Raw genomic sequence first — 19,507 nt, forward strand, 5'->3', positions numbered from 1 at the left:
ATTCCGATGACTCCATTACACCACCAACAACAAAAACAAACTGTGAATGCATTCAAATTCTGAAAACATATTGAAATATGAAATTTGAAAGAAAAGGAAACCATAATTTGGATGGAGAAAAGAAAGCCGAGAATCTCGTATGGAGAAAAGGAAGGCGAGAATCTCGCAAAAATCATAACATGCAATCTCTCTGATTTTCGAAACCGTATTCTTCAGTTTTTGAAAGTATAAAAATTATAAGGAAAAAGGTTAAAATTCGAATTTAGGGAGATGAAATAACAAATCTCAATTTTGAAACCTAGGACCGTATATCTCTAATTAGTTTGGGCTAAGCCCGTAATCTGTCTAAAAAAGTCTATAGGCAATAGGGCCATAATTAGTGGCTTAAGAAGAGAAAGAAGCTGTATGTCAATCAAAATTTGTGGTTTAGAAAATAAGTGTCCCTCTCTGATTACATAATTTGTAGACTATAATCATTACTATTTTCTAAGCTCTCTGTAGGAAGTTGACAACTCTGAACAATTTCGAAAATATCACTTTCTTTTACTTCTCTTTTTATTTTTAGTGCTTTAATAGAGAAATTAACCAACTACACAGATACATCATTAATGTATTTAATAAAGATTAATATAAAAAAAATACTTCAAGTTTTCTATAAAAATACATATGCTCTTTTTTTTTATAACCATTTGAATCCTTAACGTTTTTTAAGTGGTGCAAACAAGTCCCGCTTGACTGTATTGACTAAGAGCATCTCTCTATTAGTTCAATACTCTTTATTTTAAAGAGTATAATTAAAAAATGTCATTCCAATGGACTTTTTATTTTTATTTTTAAAAATAAAAATAAAGAGTCAATTTGACTCTCCACATTTAGAGAGCAAAATCAACTCTCTACTTTAAAATATGCAACGTGTTTTTATTTCTCCACTATCTCCTTGTTTTTCGGAAACAGCAAACACCTCCATTTTTTTTCTTCTTAACATACTGCACATTCATCATCTTTGTCCTCTTCATTATTATGAAAACTTGTTTAGTTGGTGATTTTGGATCCTAAACACTTTCTTATCTGTATAATGGTGTTGCTTGCATGGCCACTCAATTAAATTAAGGAAAGTGATGTTTCTCTGGACAATAATCAAAATTCCAAAACAAGAAAAAATAAGCAGGTTTATATATATGCCAAGTTCCAAGCAAACAACTATCTAAAATCTAAAATCTACTGCAAATTCTATCCAGATGTCAAAAATAATACAGTGTCTATTTATATAAATAAAATCAATAAAAATGAGTGTGAAAGTGAAGATGAAAATTAATAAAAAAAAACAGAAAAAAGTTAAATAAATATAATAGAGAAATAGTTTTAAAGAGTCCATTAAATACGATTATATTTTCTACTCTCTATTGTTAAAGATGCTCTTTATTTATTTAAAGATGCTCTTTAAAATAGAGAGTATTGTTGGAGATGCAAACTGTTAACTTGTTTAAGGGTGAATAATTGAAAATTAAATAAACTAAACAAAAATTATCTTTTTCTTTTTTTCACTATCACCGCCACTAAAATCCAACACTAGCCAAAAAGAAAGAAAAGAAAAATTGTAATAATGTATATTTTATTGCAATAAAACCCTTATTATTTTTAGAAAAATGCTTACACAACCGTCAACAATTTAATTGTTTAAATTTTTCAATATTTTTAGCAACAATTCAACTCTTTTTTATTGCAATTGTATTTTTAATTTATTTATATAGATGGACAACTATTAAAATCTTTTTTAGATAATGTAATTACCATGCGTTTGTATATACCATCTGAAGTTGTAATTACCACGCATTTGTATATAGGCTTAATACATAGTTTGACCCCTGAACTTGTATCCTTTTACCCATCTAACCCCCAAACTTAACGTCTCACCTATCGAACCCTTGAACTTGTTAAATAACCCGATTTGACCCCCGAACTTGATAAATACGTAAACATTGAACCCCTCCGTACACAATTTCTTCTAGAATGTTTCAAGTGACAGGTGGACACGAAGGGTTCAATATTTACATATTTATTAAGTTCATGGGTCAAATCGGATTATTTAACAAGTTCAGAGGTTCGATAGGTGAGACGTTAAGTTTAGAGGTTAGATGGGTGAAAGGGTACAAGTTCAGGGGTCAAACTATGTATTAAGCCTTTGTATATACCATCTGAAGTTGTAATTACCATGCATTTGTATATGCATTTGTATATACCATTTAAGATATTTATTTAAGATGACTTTATAAGTCAATAATTTATAAAAATCAAAATCATTGTATTTAATATTACACCTCCTTACTATTTCATATTACATAAATTACAACCATTTTAAAAAAATCAAAATGTAAATATTATGCTCATTTAATAAGACTTACAAGATTTAATAATGCCATCAGATTCGTATTTATGTATCAATTGAAAACTAAAATCAAAGTAACTAATAGTAATTCATCAATTTGAGTAGTTACAGAGCTTTTAATCTTGTGTTTTTATACATATTTCAACAAATCAATAGAATCATGGTTTGTGCCATAGTAATATCATTATCTACCAAATTTAATAGTTAAAGCCGCATTACAAGCACATTCACATGCACTATACACAAAAACAAAATGGCACAACCAAATTTTGTGTATGATTTCATCTTGACTAGTTTTTGATCTGCAATATGCCATGGATTGAAGAACAGAAAAGCGATTATCAGTAGCAAATATAAAGCATCATACAGAATTACAGATAACGAGAAAGAAGACTACTCGATCAGCTACCATCCTAATCCCGCATTTTTTATACCCGAATTTATAATTAAACTTCCCTATTTGAATGATTTTAATTCAGTATGTTGAGATTGTCACATCACATTTAATGTTGAGTCAAGCTACACTCTCTAGTTGAAGTCACCAATATTAGCTGTCTAAAATTAACAATCAGCGGCGCTATGACATATTATACTTTAACCCGCAAAGTTGTCTACCGTGAGCTGACAATGAGAAAACACCTGATGGACTGAAAATTAAAATCAATTACTCAAACAGTAGCATCTTCCAGTTAGATCTCCTTGATAACCACTCTGCATAACTCCATACATCATATATAGCATTTAACATTATAAAACCTTAGGAGCCACTCTACTTCATGGCGTCGGTAATTTTGAACCGTTTTATGCAGGTATTATAAGTTGGAAAAGCATCCAGACCATCCATCCATGGACTTAAATATCAGTAATCTAGAGGCCAATCACATTTCTTATGACAAACTATCAGCGAACAAATGTTGATATGACCCTATATGAACTAATCCTATACAGGCTCTTAATCAGAATGGTGAAAATGAGAAAATGTTAAAATGAAATATTGAGGAAAAGAAAACTAGTGAAATTAGAAATAAAAGATTTGATAAATACCTCGTTGGCCTTGAAATGGTAGTACATTGTACAAGTATTTGCACTGTTCCAAATATATATAAAAGCATGGTAAATAGAATTGACTAGTTGAGTAAAAAATAAAATTGAATGATGACTAGACTATAATATTATCCACAATGATTGCTACTCAGCTTAAAATATTACGAGATTAGCCATGGTCATTTCCTACATATTATTACTGTCAGAACATTTATAAAATTGGAAACTCACCGAATTTCCATTCCAAAATTTCAATAACTGCTTCAATTGATCCAAAAGTAATGAAAATAATGCATCAGCTGATACTTACATACCGTATTTTCAATCAATCGGGTGTTTATCAGACTGGCGAGATGTATAATGTGCAGAAAGCAAAAGCAGCGAAAGGAAAGCACTTGCTACAAAAATGGCATCAAACCATCGGTGATAGAAGTCAAACTGAATATCTCCACCCAATACATCCGTTATAATCAGCCTGCCAAAAGACAAACATCTCAGATAAAATCAAGAATAACTAGCAAACTTTCAAAGATTGAACGTGTATGAATGACCAAAGAAAAAGATAGTTATGATCCAAAGTACCATAGTACCTGTATTCATTTGCTAGGCTTTTCCTGATCAACAGAATGGAAGATAGAAAATACATTCCCATAATTTCAGACAGAAAAAGCACAACATTACTTGAAGATCCACTCCCTACTCTGGAAACTGCAAAGAAAAACTGCACACAGCCAAATGCTGCATGTCAACCACTACGATAAGTCACATCCATTTATTTTAAAACAGACTGATTACGTTTATCGAGCAAATTTTGATCTTCATCAGGTAAGACAGGGATGGAAATACGCTGTATGATATAATGCACCATAACTTGGCAAACGTCAAAAAATGGGATTGAGATCAGGTTCTGTTACATTCTAAATTCCCGTAGAACTTGATGCTTCTTCTTATAAAACACTCAAGTAGAGTAACATGAATTCAACAGTCATTTAGACTAATCTGCACATACTCTGGAATTCATCCCTGTAAATATTTCTTACTTGTCCAACAACTGAGCTTTATTCACAAATCCAGAACAGACACTTTTTTTATGAACTCAACTTTCTCATAAGAAAATGAAGCTGTTGAGTGCACAAATAATGCAAACAGCTGAAAAAGAGCAAAAGTACCTTCATCAGATTTGTTAAGAATCCTCGAACTGATATGACGACCAATATTCCAATGAACAACAGGGAGATGTACTGTACAAGAAAGAATACATAAGATAATTCTCCTGGCTGTGAAACATATTCTGCAGCATTCAACAGCACCAACAGCGCAGATATAAAGAACAGTTTGCTTAATGTTAATCAATGTTATAACTCAAGCTGAAATTACCCCTCTTTATCATGCAAGAGACTATGAAATTGGATGTGTGATTTAAAAGAAGAAAAAAATAATTCACCTGTGACAGTAATGCTGCATCAATTCCTATATCAAAAAACTGTAAGAATATGCTAATAGTTCTTGTTACAGGATCAACTGAACCAGCCTGTAAAACAGAGATATATCTATCATTACATGAACAACATAGAGCAAAATGGTTTGATTCAATATTGCAAGGAAAACATAAAAAGAGCTTTCAAAAGGAATCATTAAGGAACACAAAGTACCTCCTTGAAGATAACACTTTGCAAAGACTGCAAAAGCAAAATAAACTTATTAGTTATGTTATTGTTCATATGTTGATGATGGAATCAGAATAAGCAATTAAATTGAATAACCAGTAGAAAAAGTCATTCGCATTCACGACTGAGTGAGGTGACATAATTTTTTCACGACTCAAATTACGCATATAAAGTAAACCAAAAGTTAGTTTTTCAATAAAATTTAAAAATCATGATTCCACAGGCGACAAAGGTACATCAGAAGACAACTTTACCTGCAAATCAGAAGCTTTCTCTATTTGAGATCAGAGTTAAGGTAGGAGATGGAACAACATACTTTTTTACAGTAACTTTCACATTCCAAAGAGAACTTAAAAATAATGCCGTGTATTCTAAAAAGATCCATACCTTAAGCATTTTGTATACACAATAGATAGAGCATGCATAGCCAAGTAGATTCTGCATGTGGCCCCTCCAGGTTCGTGAATAAGCAGCTGCCTCCTGCAAATTGAGAACAAATCATTGATAAGAAATTAAATGAGTTATATGTGTCTTATTTCTTGTTGTTCGCCATGTATATTCTTTTTCTTTTACAATTCTTGCCTTTTCTTACGAGACCTGTTGAATAGCTCCCTTCTATTACAAACAGATACGACGTTTACATCAAATGTTGCTTTTTATGCTCAAGGGAGATTATTTAAACGATAAGCATTGCACATATTTTATTTAGATTTCATTTTAGGAAAGCTACAAAATAAAATTTATTTAATGGCTATAAAACTAAGATAAAAAGTGAAAGAGCAAATACCGCATGATACTTGAGTAACCCAAAGAAATAGCACTGAATCTAATATTGATTAAGAAAAACACAAAGATGACCAACGGGAATACATTTTTGACTCTAATATTGGTTGAGGAAAACACAAAGATGGGCAAGGATCGGCAACTATTTGTGCTGGTTCTTTTAATAACTTCAAAGTATGTAGTCAGATTTAGTAAAGTCAGGTAGGCCGATTTACAAAGCCCGTTTACCTAATAGTCACGGTTTAAACAAAATCATTAATATATAAGTCCTTCCTGTGACAAATCTATACTGTATTAAATGATTTTGAACTTTTAGTTAATTAGATATACTGCAAAAGCATATTCTAGGCATAAACCTTAGCTTGACGAAGTTCATATATTTCCAAGAAAAGCTGCTTTGAGAGCTCTTCTAAAGCTTGAACCTCTGCTTCCAAGTTTTTAATATCTAGAGCATACAAGGAAATAAAATCAGGAAAAATCATTAAAAAGAACACAAATACTAGAGAAAATTCACAACAAATGATTAGAGAGTATTGAGTCCATGCTCATATTATGAAATCGAACTCTCAAGTATTTCAGGAGTGCAAGTATTTGAAGCAGCAGGAACTTGGCAGTAAAACTACATTTGAGAAACAACACAGAGATAGAAATGTTAGTTTCCATCTTAAAACCAATTGGTATTAAGTGGAGGTGCCCAACTAATATATAAACACAAGTCCATTCACACACACAACCAATGTGGGATTTCCCACTTCAACACTCCCCCTCACGCGTAGCGTGTACGGGCCGAGCAACAAAGTCCCCCCTCACGCACATCTTACGTGGGCCGGGCCAAACTCAAATTGTGTGAATGGACAAGGCTTTCATACCATGTTAGATTCCATCTTAAAACCAATTCTTTGTTGCTCGGCCCGTACACGCTACGCGTGAGGGGGAGTGTTGAAGTGGGAAATCCCACATTGGTTGTGTGTGTGAATGGACTTGTGTTTATATATTAGTTGGGCACCTCCACTTAACACCAATTGGTTTTAAGATGGAATCTAACAAGAAACAAACAAATTGCACATAAAGCCAGAACAAAGTCTGACGAGTTTGAAGATAAAAATTCATCAATAACTTGGACACCTTTCACAAATCTTTAAAATGTTTATACATTTCAAAACACCCTTAACACTAACATCCAAAATGGGCTGAAACACCCAATGGCGACATATAAACTATCAAAAGTAAACAGAAAATCAAAAAGTGTGCCAAATAACAGACAATAATAAATTATACAAAGCGACATCAGAAGATGGAGAATACTATGATTGCAAGAGAAAAGGTAAAGTGAAAGTCACCTTGCTCCTTTTGGTCATCTTGAACTGATCGTACAACTGTTCCAACAATCCGCTTAAAGAATGATCTAGCTTTCAGTGTCTGCAATGCACAGCTACAAGTGAGATGATGTTAAGAATATCCAAAGCATATTTTTGAAACTGCCAAAGTAGTAGTCTGTTACAATCTCAGGCTTCTTAAATCTTTTTTTAAAATTTGAGATACAACCAGGCTTCTTAATCTAGTTACGGGGTGTGTGCACTAGACATCATATGACGAATATGGATTCACTAGAGGAACCCAGCAATTTCTTGGTAAGGGCTCTTTAGGAAGAACCCAAGGATCTCTTGAGTCTTGATGTATAAGGAACTCAAAAACCTTTTTCCTGAGATTCTTTCTCCTTTTCAACTTTTAACAATAAATAATATTTACATATTGAATTACAAAAGCATAAGGATTTATTAACTACCTCCTAAAACCAAAGAAATTTTTACCCTGTTTACAGCATACATGGAATTTACGAAGTATAGAAAACCTACTTAAGGATAGACATAAGTAGATAACTACCTAATGGAACTGCATTTCTAATAGTGAGGTTAATGCTGTCCTGTCTTTTAAAGGTTAAAAATAGAACATAATAAGAACAATGTCATTTTCTCCCCTTGTTAAGATTGAAAATTCAAAAGTTTTACCATTTGGTGCATTGTTATTTTCTCTTTCAAGTAAATTGCTCTAATATTTATGTGTCCAATTCCAGCCTAAGTATTCATATTTCATAAAAAGCGTCAAGTTTTCAACAAAAAGGCATGCCAAAACTAATTTGGAAATGTTATCACAGATATTTAGGAACACAAAGAGAGACATCCAATACCTACTAATGTTTCAAAAAAAAAACAGCGGAGCTAGATTTAAAGAAAATAATGCCTTTAAAGACTTCTAGCCCTCCCACAGTCCCACTGGACAGGAGATTTAGTGTTAATAACACCCCATCTTTATTCAGGCAACTGGTGAAAACTATTCATGTAGTAACAAAACAAACAACAATCACTTAGTTCAATTATTCAAATCATAAACATCATGTTCTGTCAATTGCACCTCCAAAAATTAGAAAGTATTGCTTATATTTCTCTAAATCACTTGTATCATCAAAGCACATGCAGGGATGCACCATGAAGTATGTATATCAGGAGCATAAATCTTTAATCTTCTTTACAAGATGAACGTTAATTGGACAATAACAAGACATTAAATATATCACAACATTAAAAAAAAGCAGGAGTTTAGATAAAGATGTGGTGAGGAACTGACATCTATAAGTTCTGAATCGAAGACAGTCAAATAACATAAATCGTATGATAAGAAATATATTAACCAACCTCCTCCGATCCTTGAATTCGCTCCATCTCCATTTGAGAAAGAATAATTTTTTTCTTCTTTGCAGTACAAGTCTCAATTGATTGCATTAATTGTCTTTCCAAACCCTTAACTTCTGATTCTTCAATTTCTCTACCATATAAAGAACATAATATTAGTAATCACTTAATTATACAAAGGAAAAAATGTAGGTCCTTGTAAATTCTAATTCGATAACACTAATCTATTCAAAAGTCATAATAAGTGAAAATACTTTTCTCTGGATTGTTTCAGTATGCAGCATACATTCAATCCAGGTAATATAAAAGTCTAATGTGAGATGTTAGCAGAAGGATACCCTGCATCTTCACATGCAATTTATATATAACAAGCACCCTTTCACCTCTAGATTCATTCAAACATAACTATTTTGTAGTAATATTGTATGAATTAACGATATTTGTCAGGGACTACATAAAAGTACTGCACCTTTAAATATCTCTCTCTTTACATCCAAAGATGAGGCTAAAAACAAGTGATAGCACAGAGAAATTCTTAGGTGAACTAAGTCCACCACGTAGGATTATGAACCATCCACTTAATACGTGACACGTGGCATAATTATTTACAACAACTAATTAATGAAAGGCGCATTAATTCTAAATAATATATATTAAATATTCATTAATAAATGTGCCTTTCATTAATTAGTTGTTGTAAATAACTATGCCACGTGTCACGTATTAAATGAATGGTTCATAATCCTACGGGGTGGACTTAGTTCACCTAAGAATTTCTCGATAGCACAGTACCCATACCTGTAAACCTACCCTGAACCCCCTATAAATTTTAATTGTTCGATCAGTGGACCTTCAAGTTGGAATCCCTAAATTATAACTTACAAGTATAGCTATTTCCCTCACGATTGACTATAATAGCACAAGAAACCATGAAGGTTTAGCAGTAAACATGAAGAAATTCAAACATAAAAACTGAATAAAGCAACAATTAGCTATATGGATAAATAATAAGCATCTCATAGGGAAAGGGAAAAAAACATCAATTGTATCTACCTACCTGATAAATAGGGACAAATAGCTATATGGTAAATTCACAGCTCCAAAACCAGATAAGACAGCCATGACAGTAACACCAATGACCCCAATTCGACTCACCAGCTGAGGTATGGTGAAGAAACCTAAATACAAAATTGACATCAGTCACAATGCCAAAAATCAATGCAAACAAAATAAAGTGTCAAAACTCTTAGACGCAAATTTATTCTACGACAAGAATGTAAATTAGCAATAAGATATCAAATGCACAGGTCTATGTACAAAGAGATACATAACAAATGTGAGAACAAGGAAAAGAAACAAAAACCTTTATCAGGAGAAGGCATAGGAAAGTGAATGCCCATTCGCCAAAAAGCATAAAGAAAGGCCAACAAGAATAAGATTGCTCCGAGTGCAGCCCGTTCCTTCCTTACACCTAGGAGGATAATCCAACCATTCCATTAAGTACAAAAGAACGAAAAATCAATAACAAAAATAAATTCTCAAGTAGAATTTCTCACAATCCTAGAAATTCAAATAACACAAAATCAAATTGTAGCCGGCACGATTTCATTTCTTTCAAAATGCATTTAAAATGACTAAACAGAATTTAACTACAGCATAATTTTTAACTTAAGTACAATGAACCATATTAAACTACAAAAAACGAAAAAACTTACCATTGTTACATAGCATCAAGTAGCAATGATAGTAAGGCAGCATAAAAACCAATACTACAATCAAACAGAACAGATCAATTTTCCAGTTTATCCATCTTGACCTGCATAATCACAACTCAATCAGTCTAAAAAAAGTAAATAATTACAACTAAAACTAAAATTAAAATTAATTTAAAAAATAGTAAGTTAGTTACTCTTTGGATAGAATGGGAATGATCTCGAAGAGAACAAGCTGAAGAAGATTACAGGAGAAGGAAAAAACGACACTGAATATGATTTGAACCAGCACTCGTTTCTCTTCGTACTCTTTATACAATCTCCGATTCAAGAACCAGAGACCGGTCCAACCTAATAAACATAGCGAACCGACCATCACTATCCCTTCGTATATCGCTATTCCCCACCCCATTGTTAGAAATTACAGTTCTGGTGATGTTTTCTCCAGTATCTCCGAGCAGTAGCAGCGGTGCCGGTATTGTTTTTGACGGTCTCTGCTCAAAATTCTGTGAAATGTTTGCTTAAGCTGTTGATCTCTGTTGCGACCATGGAGTTTTCTTCCATGGCAATAAACTGTGCTTTTTTTTTTGGAGACGACAGCTCAACCGAAACGTTTTTGTTTTTCGGCCCAGTCTGAGGCCAGATTCGAAGTTTCTAATGGACTTTGCGCCCACTCAGGGCCCAATTATTAACAAGCAGAGCAGCAGTTGATTTATTTTTGAAATTTTATAGAAATTTTCTCAAAAATATTGTTTAATTTCTAAGTTTATAAAATTACAAAACTACTATTTCACTTTAAAAAGTTACGAGAATATTATTTCTAACGAAATCTTACAGAAATATTGCTTTTGTTCAAGAGTGTTTATCTCATGCATTGGTTGTGCCATGTCATATTTATAACAAGCCAATAAGCATTTGCGATGGTGAATCTTTTAATTATTATTTTTTCCACATGGCTAACGCATCATTAGCTTGTTGCACGAATGACACGGCGCAACGGTTGCGTCTAATAATTTTTCTTTGTTCAAATATCATTAATATCATCGGCACCGGTATTGATTGGTCCCTCATTTTGTTTATTTTAAATCATAAACTTTTAATTAATTGTAGGTTAAATACAAAATAAATTTACTTTTAAATATTTTTTCTATGTTAAAATTATCAATAAAATATTTTAATTGGTTTATTTCTAGTATATTTTTGCTGTTATGAACCTTAATTGAACTAAATATATATTTAGTTTTACTTTTAAACTATAAATTTTTAGTAAAACTAAATTAAAATTTTAGTAAATTATAATTTAAGGTGATATAGTTCTAGTTTTTACATTTATTATTAGGAAAAATAATTATTTTAAATTTATCATTATTTTATGGATTTTCATTTTTAAATATAGTTTTCCATTAGTTTATTAAAAGTTTAGTTTCCGTTTTATAAATCAATGAAAACTCAGAAATTAAAATTAAATTTTTAAAGATAAATAAATTATTCACGTATGTTTTTGTAGAATAAAAAGAAATTATATTATTAATGCTGGCACTAGTGTCGGTATTGATGTTGTTGTTGATATTGTCATTGTTTTCTTAAAAACAGTTTAAGTGAAGTGGGTCCATGGACTCCATTGTTGAGAGTGGACTACTCTATTCTCAAGTTTCTAACAGTGCAACAGAAAGGCCCACGGACTCTCCGGGTAATCCTTAAAGAAAACATAGGTCATGTTTGGTTTACGAAACAGATGTGGAATGAAATAGTTATTCCTTATAAAATAACAATTCTTTACTTTGATTTATGAAATAGATGTTTTAAAAAATTGTTAGTTTATAATTTTGTGGAATAAATACTCCTCTCTTTTTCTTTTTAACAAAGGCTAAAACTTTCATTGATTAGAATGAAAATTATATAGATAAATAGTTCTTCAATATATTGAAAGAAACTATTTTAAATTAATGATGAGAGCTGTTAATACAGTTATCGATTAGGGTTTTTTCAGCCATTCAAAAATTACCCAAAACATAAATGGTTTAAATTGAAAATAAGATCTTGAAACCGTTTGATTATTGGAGTTTTAAACTTTTCAAACATCATCTTCAACATAGATCCATAAGTTATCTTCCAACTCTTAGATCTACAACAACATTCAATCAAAATTTAAATAAACACTTTAAAAATAGTTTTTTTATTTTTAAAATTTAAAAAATGGCTATTTCATTTTTTGTGAAATTTCTATTTCATTTCATGCTATTTCATTCCATGAATCCAACATGGCTATAAAAAAATAATTATAAAACTAAACTGATTTATCTATAAAAACACGTGGCGAAAGAAGAGATGGGCCAAGAAGCGTGGGGACGAGGGAGAGAGGAGACTGACGTGGACAACAGCTTGCAAAATAAGGAATTGTACGGTAATAGCGATAAGTTAAAAAAAGAGAGATGCTCAAATTCCATACCCACGTGATTTAGCTGTCTTCTTGGCCCCGTTTCGAGGCTGACGTCACTTACCTCGCCCACATTTATCTCTTCTTTCCTTTTTCTTTTCCATGTTATGGGAAAACACTATCCTTTTTCCTAATATAATTATACTATAAATTCAATGGATAAAAATACATTTATTAATAGAACAAAGGGTCATTGAACTTATAACACAAAATTATTTAATTTGATTTTTATTTATTTGAGCAAATAACTCTAAAACTCTTTATTTTTGAGTCAAATAATTCCATAATTTATATTTTTATTGAAAAAAATAAATTTATGATAATTTTATCGCAACACTTAGAGAACTTTTTAATTTCTATTCACATTACTCACCTCCGATTTGTATTTTACGTGTTTTTAAAATATAATTATGAAATTATCTAACCAAAAAATGAAGAGTTATTAGTTGCTCAAACAAATAAAAACCGAGTTAAATAATTTAGGAGGCGCGTTGACCCTTCGTTCTTTATTAATATACACAGTAGTTATTTATTTTATTTTAGTTTTTAAAAAGATAGTTATTTATTTAATATCCCCACAAAAACTCTGAATATCTCCACAAAAAATATCAGCACTTAGGATCTTGCCCCAGAAAATCCGTAAACTACATTTCCAAAAAGCTACTAAATTGGTCCAAAAAGAAGGCCAAAAAAATTGGTGCCCTTTCTGATTTTAAAACAGCTTACAAAGGTTTTGGTTTCTGAAATAACCACAGCTCGAGTTTGTTTTATTCCACAACTAAAATCCTGGAGTTTTTAAAACTTTTCGAATGTAGCATTACACATACATATATCCAGATAATCCATAACATTTTACCATGATACAAAATGATAAGTATGTGGAGAGCTCGACGGATTTTTCTCGAGCAAATGCGAATGTTCTAAATGTTTTCGGCGTTTTACCAAGTCACTCCCTGCTCTAGATCCACCAGTTCTTCATCTCAGTTATCTACAGTGCAATGTCAGAAGACATGAATCAGGAAAAAAATGGACATTTTGAAAATATGCGGATTTTGTTTAAGCCGGACTCACCATGTGGTGAACGAGAACTTGGCGTGGACAAGTCTGATGAAGCCATTGGAGTGGATATTGAAAGACGAGTTGTCGAGAATGAGGTCGGGTTGGATCTGTCATCTTCAAGGCCAGACCAAGAGTCACGAGATTTAGGCCACTCGTCCAAAAAGGGTCGAAGAGACTGACCACCGCCCTGCTTCACAGGTTCTCCAGTAGCAAAGTCCCCGCTGAAATATGATTGCTGGGAATAATCATTCTGCAATATCGAATGATCAGCTGACTTTGATACATTGAGCGGCGAGACTCTAGATTGGATAAGAGGCCATGCATTGTCGAGCTGTGAGTCCATCTGTAGACCCCGGTTGCTTGCTGAGGCTTCAGAGAAGAAACTATGCTCCCCGGCATCAGACTTAAGTCCTTGAGCGTACCTATTTGGTCAACCATGCAAAAAAAAAAAAAAAAAACTTCTGTAACAAGATGAATCTCAATCACACATATGGATACTCAATATCTCATAAAAACAGCAAAAGAATTGATAGCATTTAATTTAAATTGCAGCTGTGGTCCTAGACAGACACGCGCTAGTTACTAAATAATGTTTCCAGATAAATTTTTTGACTTCTTCATCCAATTACAACAGATTGATTACTTTCACATACTCGTAATTAATGTGACACAAAAGTATCACTTACCTGTATACCTTGTCGGAAAATGGTTTCTACAAAATTAACTGAGCAGACAATCAGAAGAAAATTTGAAGGATCAAGCCTCAAACTAACAAAAAAAAATTCGAAGAATCACATTTCTAATCAAGCCTCGGATAAAACATAGGGTGGGTCCAAAACAGTTAAATGTTCTGGCTTAAGATTTGCATCAGATGCAGCCAAGTTAAAATTGCTTAGCATTTCAGAACAGATTAGCAGGCTTAAAAAGCATATGACAGGAAGGAATGACAGAAGTAATAGGGTGAAACTTCAAAAACATTTTCGCAAAAATAGGCATGGAAGACTAGTATTTAAGGATCATGGCTCTACAAAAATACGTCCAAAAAGTTGAGAAAAATCGTGCAGAGTCTTGAGGAAAGACTAGATAGAGAGAGAAACACATTGATGTAACCGAATTCAAAATTCATATTCATGTGAGGATTTAACACTTTCAGGTTCTTGCCAGCAGACTGAACCAGACAGTAAAGCAAATACGTTACTCAATCAAACATTATCATATCAGACATTATGGCCTACACAGAGAGAATCTTCATATCAAAGGTTGGAATTCCATTATCATCCTCAATATATTTTTATCTCGCAAGCATCTTCGAAAACAAATAAAGCATCTACAATGAGTAGTTTCTACCAAAGCAACTTCGAGAATTTAACGGAAAAAAGGTCAACACGTGGGGGGATAAGAGCAGAGAGATGTTAAGAATGACAGGAATAAGACAATAATGCGGACATCATATTTACTTAGTAACAGCAACCTGCTGCAGGAAGATATTTAAGAGTATATAATTCATGGCTGTCTTTTAACACCACATATTCAGAAGTAAACATTTACCCAGCTTTCTTAAAAGATTTAATGCAACTTATCTTTTCTAGCATAAATTCTCTGCAAAAGATAGCCCACCTTCCCCTCATTTTACATTTTAATGGAAATTGCAAAATACCACTAGCTTACAACATTCCAGACAATTCAGAATGCTTGTAAACTTTGTCAGAATGCTACAATAAGTTTAACAGGAAATGAAATTAATAAAGCAGAAATGAGACACTGAGAAAACAACCAATGCAAACATAACAACTATTGACAACATTCATAAAAGACATCAGGTCCCATAACCTGAACCTGACAGAAAAATTAAGAGATCATGCATTTCACCAGGTCTACCCAGATTGAATCGTCTTTCGTACAATTCCTACTACACAATAATTCAAAGGGCCCGACAAAAGCACTAACAGTTTAAACAGCTAAAAATTTCCAAACTTTGCAGCAAAGAGCACCATGTTTAAAAATATAAAGGAGCAGCACCTATCGTACAAGGAAGTAAAATTCTTTTACAGGAACAGCCTATAACTCGCAAATAGTATATCAGTAATTTCAGCACACTTTACTACAGAAATACAAAAATTCATAACCCTGATATACTTGCACTTTCTTTCTCTCTTATCTGTTCTTATAGACAGAAGCTGAAGAGATTTTAAAATTTTGCACATGTTGATGTTCTGAAGACAATTCCTAATGGCTGTCAGAAGACAGAACAAGATCAAAGACAATTTCCAGTGGCTGTCAGAGTTCTTACAGTGTTTCTGCAGAGATAACAGAATGTGTATTGATATATACCAAAAGAGAAAGAGTGATCAACATATCCAATCTGCTGTGATACTATCCTACAAGTCATAAACACCAGGGCCCAGAACTCAGAGCCTAACAGAAATCTGGAAAATGTTTGTGGCTTTTCCACTGCCCGGATGACAATAGTCCAAAATCTACCTTTTACTCCATAGTCCAAACTGACTATTGCTCTAAGTTATCATGCAATTTCCAAATGCCTAAATTATCCGAGCCGCAAAAAATTAGTAGGCCTACAGTTAGTCACAAAAGCAGTAGTGGTACCTGTAATCTTTGCTAGGGATCCCATAGGGAATAGAGTCCAAGTTATAGTGGGATTGGTTTGTTGCAGAACCAGAGCTCTGGATATTACCAAAGGCATGCAACGGAATACTCTGGAAGCTTCCAGTCCCACTGCTGCTTCCACTAACAGTCAGCGATGTCACAGTGGACGATGACTGTGTCATGGTTTGTGATTCCACAGGCTTTCTTGAACGGTTGCGGCCACGGTGCATGTGGCGCTCACAATACTTAGAGTCCGGGTATGCATCTTTGGAGCATCTCCACTTCTTACCATCAGTCCTCCTGCAGCGTCCCGGCTCCGGGTCAACCTTCTTCCCATAGAAGGAGCAATATCCCACTGCAAAAAATTCGCTTAAGTGAGAAACAATACAAAACAAACGATTCAATAGTCCCGTTATATCGACTGTCACCTGCAATATCACACATAAGACAGAAGTGATATGTCACCATACTAATCGCGATATAACCTTCGAAATCGGCAGTTTCAAACTACTGTGTCAAACAGCAGAAGCTTAATGCACTTCATCATCAACGTATTCAAAATTTCACATGAATGACCATAGAAATGCAAACAAAAGGAATCAAATCAGCTAAAAGCATCTTGCAATATTAACAATTTGGGGAGAGGAACCTGATTGTCAAATGCAAGGAATAAAGAATCCAACAATGACCCCTATCCACAAATCAAAAAAAGAATAAATCTTGGAAAGAAAATATTCTAATCAAGACAATTTGTATCTAGACAATACAAACCGATTGGATGGTAGTCCTATTCTCACAGAAATTTAGCAAAAGTGGCAAAATTTCTACTATTCGTCCCTCAATAGCTGATCACTGATCGACTTATACTCAAACTAAGAACCTTACCTCTAAATCAGAACCCAAAAAAACAAAAAAAAACTGCTACTTAAAACAAAAGACACTCAAACTATCAACTTTCCAGTTTCCATCATATTTTTACAATTTTTTAATTAAAGATAACATTTTAAAGCATAGTTAAAATGCAGAAAAAAGAAATTACCATTTCTTTCAACCTTCTATTTATTCCATGTCTATATCTACCCAATCCACCCAACAAAATTACTCCTAATTCAAAAACAAACAAGCATACAAAAGAAATACTTTTCACAATCGACAAGATATATTCTTTTTTACCAAAAAAACACAACTAAAAATATCAACACAAAATCGTGATTTTTATTCAAGAAAACAAAAATTACTGCAATATTCCCACATCAAATCAACTCCTTTGGGAATGAAAGCCCCTATTAAGACTCAATATGTAATCAAATGACCAAGAAAATATAGAGAAGTAGACAAAAAACAGAAAGAAAAATAGTTTAGTACAAAAAAATAAGCTATTTTTACCAGTAGGATGGTGGAAGAATCTATGAGAAATGGACTCAAAACTCTTCTGAATAGGAAGTACAAGATCAGGTGGCACAGGTAAACCAGCCATCATATACTTAAAAATCAAAGCTTGATGTTCCAATTCTTGCCACTGAGAAACTGTAAATGGAGAACAAGACCTCATTGCCAGAAGCCCTCCACCACCACCACCAACACTCACACCACCACCACCACCACCTCCACCGCCACTACTACCAACCCCAACCCCAACACCACCACCACTGTTCATTTCCACCACCACCCACCACCCAGAAAAACAAAAAGATTGCAACTTTAGACTACTACTGACTATAAAATCACAATCTTTAGAGCACCCAGAAGCTTAAACGTAATCTGGGACATGGAGGATGGAGATAGGAGAGAGATCAGGGTGTGCCTCGGCCATGTAAGAATGAGTGTGTTATGTATGTGTGCGTGTGTCGTAGTCTTAAGTTTTGTGTTGTGTTGGGAAAAGGGGGCAGTGTCTGTGAAAGAGGGGATTCTTAAAGCTAAGTTTGGTCTGATTTTATTGGAGGAAACTTATCTGTATTAATAAAGCTACCAACTAAATTAATGAGTTCTTAAACAAAAATGTTTGCTTAATTTTTTTGACCTAATGTCTTAAAAAACCCCGACCTTTTAGTTCCTTTTCAATCATACCCTGACGTTGAAAATTTGTCAATTTTACCCTATTTTGCATTTTTGTGTTTCAATTGTACCCTGAAAAATTAAATTAACGTCTTTTGCGTTTGAAAATTTGTTTAAAACATTCTACATGTCTTGCATATATTAATTGTATATTTTTAAAATTTATTTAAATTTAGTTAAATTAATTAAGAATTTAAATTAGTGTTAATTTGATTATGGTTTTTAGTTAGTTTTTAAAAATAAAGGACTTATTTACTTTTTTGAATAAAAAAGAATTTAATTTCATGTTTAGACTTAATTAATTGAATGATTTCATCATTTAAGTAAAAAAAATTAACAAAAATTAAAATATTGGGGTACAATTGAAAACGGAAAATTCAAAAGTGGGTAAAATTGACAAATTTTCAACGTCGGGGTGGAATTGAAAAAAAGTTTAAAGGTGAGGGGTTTTTGAGTGATTAGGCCAATTTTTTTTGGTGCTTGTACTGTTTTATTTTCTTGGAAGAATGTGAATTTTTAATGTTTTTGGACCCACTGTAAGGTCAAGTTGCTGCCAACGTCCTAATATGAATATCTCCTCGGTAATTTTTAGTTAATTAGTTCCTATTTTTTCTTGAATTTTATTTTTAGTACTAGTATACAATTTAAATAATTAAATTTCAAATTTTGAAATAATATACATAAAATATAAAATTAAATTTAACTTTCACAGCTAAAACAATTAACATGTAAAATTAAATTTAGCTTGACGCATGAGCTGGAGATAAAGTAACTTTTTTACATCCATCTTCTCGCGATTACCATAGCTCATGTAATGTGCATCTCGAATGTTGCTGTATTTTAAAAAACAAATCATTGTGTTGGTATAGTTTATGTGGTGCAGGATCATGGTGGTAGATGCTTTAAAATAAGGGTTCGTTGGATGCAAAGGTTGCAAGAGCCTTTAATAGTTGAAGTCATCGTCTTTACAAAAAAAATTCATGGGTTAAGACATTGTCTTTGCACAATGTTCAATTTAGAACGGGTGTGCTGCCTCTGATTCAAGTTTCTCTTTATCAATGGAAAATCGT

At 32.8% G+C, this 19,507-nt stretch overlaps 2 protein-coding genes across 11 annotated transcripts; both read right to left on the bottom strand.

Moving 5' to 3' along the window:
- Positions 1 to 2,442: 2,442 nt before the first annotated feature.
- Positions 2,443 to 10,891, bottom strand: LOC126674253 (GPCR-type G protein 1). Of its 10 annotated transcripts, none has more exons than XR_007639481.2 (15): positions 10,480 to 10,890; positions 10,286 to 10,386; positions 9,934 to 10,041; positions 9,628 to 9,748; positions 8,574 to 8,703; positions 7,221 to 7,299; positions 6,237 to 6,325; positions 5,485 to 5,577; positions 5,083 to 5,109; positions 4,875 to 4,961; positions 4,600 to 4,671; positions 4,021 to 4,151; positions 3,745 to 3,905; positions 3,431 to 3,473; positions 2,443 to 2,688 (listed from the first exon to the last, which is right to left on the bottom strand). XR_007639481.2 is itself a non-coding variant. In XM_050368672.2 (15 exons), the coding sequence occupies exons 1-13, from the start codon at positions 10,692 to 10,694 to the stop codon at positions 3,752 to 3,754; spliced, it is 1,407 nt and encodes a 468-aa protein (XP_050224629.1). In that variant the 5' UTR covers positions 10,695 to 10,890; the 3' UTR covers positions 2,706 to 3,026; positions 3,436 to 3,473; positions 3,745 to 3,751. The 10 variants fall into 10 exon arrangements, 3 of the variants coding, with proteins under 3 accessions (XP_050224629.1, XP_050224630.1, XP_050224631.1); XR_007639484.2 differs by having other exon boundaries at positions 3,741 to 3,905; XR_007639480.2 differs by lacking the exon at positions 2,443 to 2,688 and adding an exon at positions 2,706 to 3,025.
- Positions 10,892 to 13,399: 2,508 nt separating this feature from the next.
- On the bottom strand, positions 13,400 to 18,337 carry LOC126674079 (growth-regulating factor 4-like). The gene is made up of 4 exons (XM_050368453.2): positions 17,769 to 18,337; positions 16,383 to 16,737; positions 13,791 to 14,200; positions 13,400 to 13,707 (listed from the first exon to the last, which is right to left on the bottom strand). The coding sequence occupies exons 1-4, from the start codon at positions 18,037 to 18,039 to the stop codon at positions 13,700 to 13,702; spliced, it is 1,044 nt and encodes a 347-aa protein (XP_050224410.1). The 5' UTR covers positions 18,040 to 18,337; the 3' UTR covers positions 13,400 to 13,699.
- Positions 18,338 to 19,507: the final 1,170 nt, after the last annotated feature.

The sequence above is a fragment of the Mercurialis annua genome, linkage group LG3 (assembly GCF_937616625.2).
Source record: "Mercurialis annua linkage group LG3, ddMerAnnu1.2, whole genome shotgun sequence".
Taxonomy (NCBI): domain Eukaryota; kingdom Viridiplantae; phylum Streptophyta; class Magnoliopsida; order Malpighiales; family Euphorbiaceae; genus Mercurialis; species Mercurialis annua.

Coding starts and splice junctions, on each gene's coding strand:
- LOC126674079 (XM_050368453.2), bottom strand. CDS start 18,039: ATGAACAGTGGTGGTGGTGTTGGGGTTGGGGTTGGTAGTAGTGGCGGT. Junction 16,738..17,768: donor ATTCTTCCACCATCCTACTG/GTAAAAATAGCT, acceptor AATTTTTTGCAG/TGGGATATTGCTCCTTCTAT. Junction 14,201..16,382: donor ATCCCTAGCAAAGATTACAG/GTACCACTACTG, acceptor TTGACCAAATAG/GTACGCTCAAGGACTTAAGT.
- LOC126674253 (XM_050368674.2), bottom strand. CDS start 10,694: ATGGGGTGGGGAATAGCGATATACGAAGGGATAGTGATGGTCGGTTCG. Junction 10,042..10,285: donor CTTGATGCTATGTAACAATG/GTAAGTTTTTTC, acceptor TTATCCTCCTAG/GTGTAAGGAAGGAACGGGCT. Junction 4,152..4,599: donor TCTTAACAAATCTGATGAAG/GTACTTTTGCTC, acceptor GGCTGTGTGCAG/TTTTTCTTTGCAGTTTCCAG.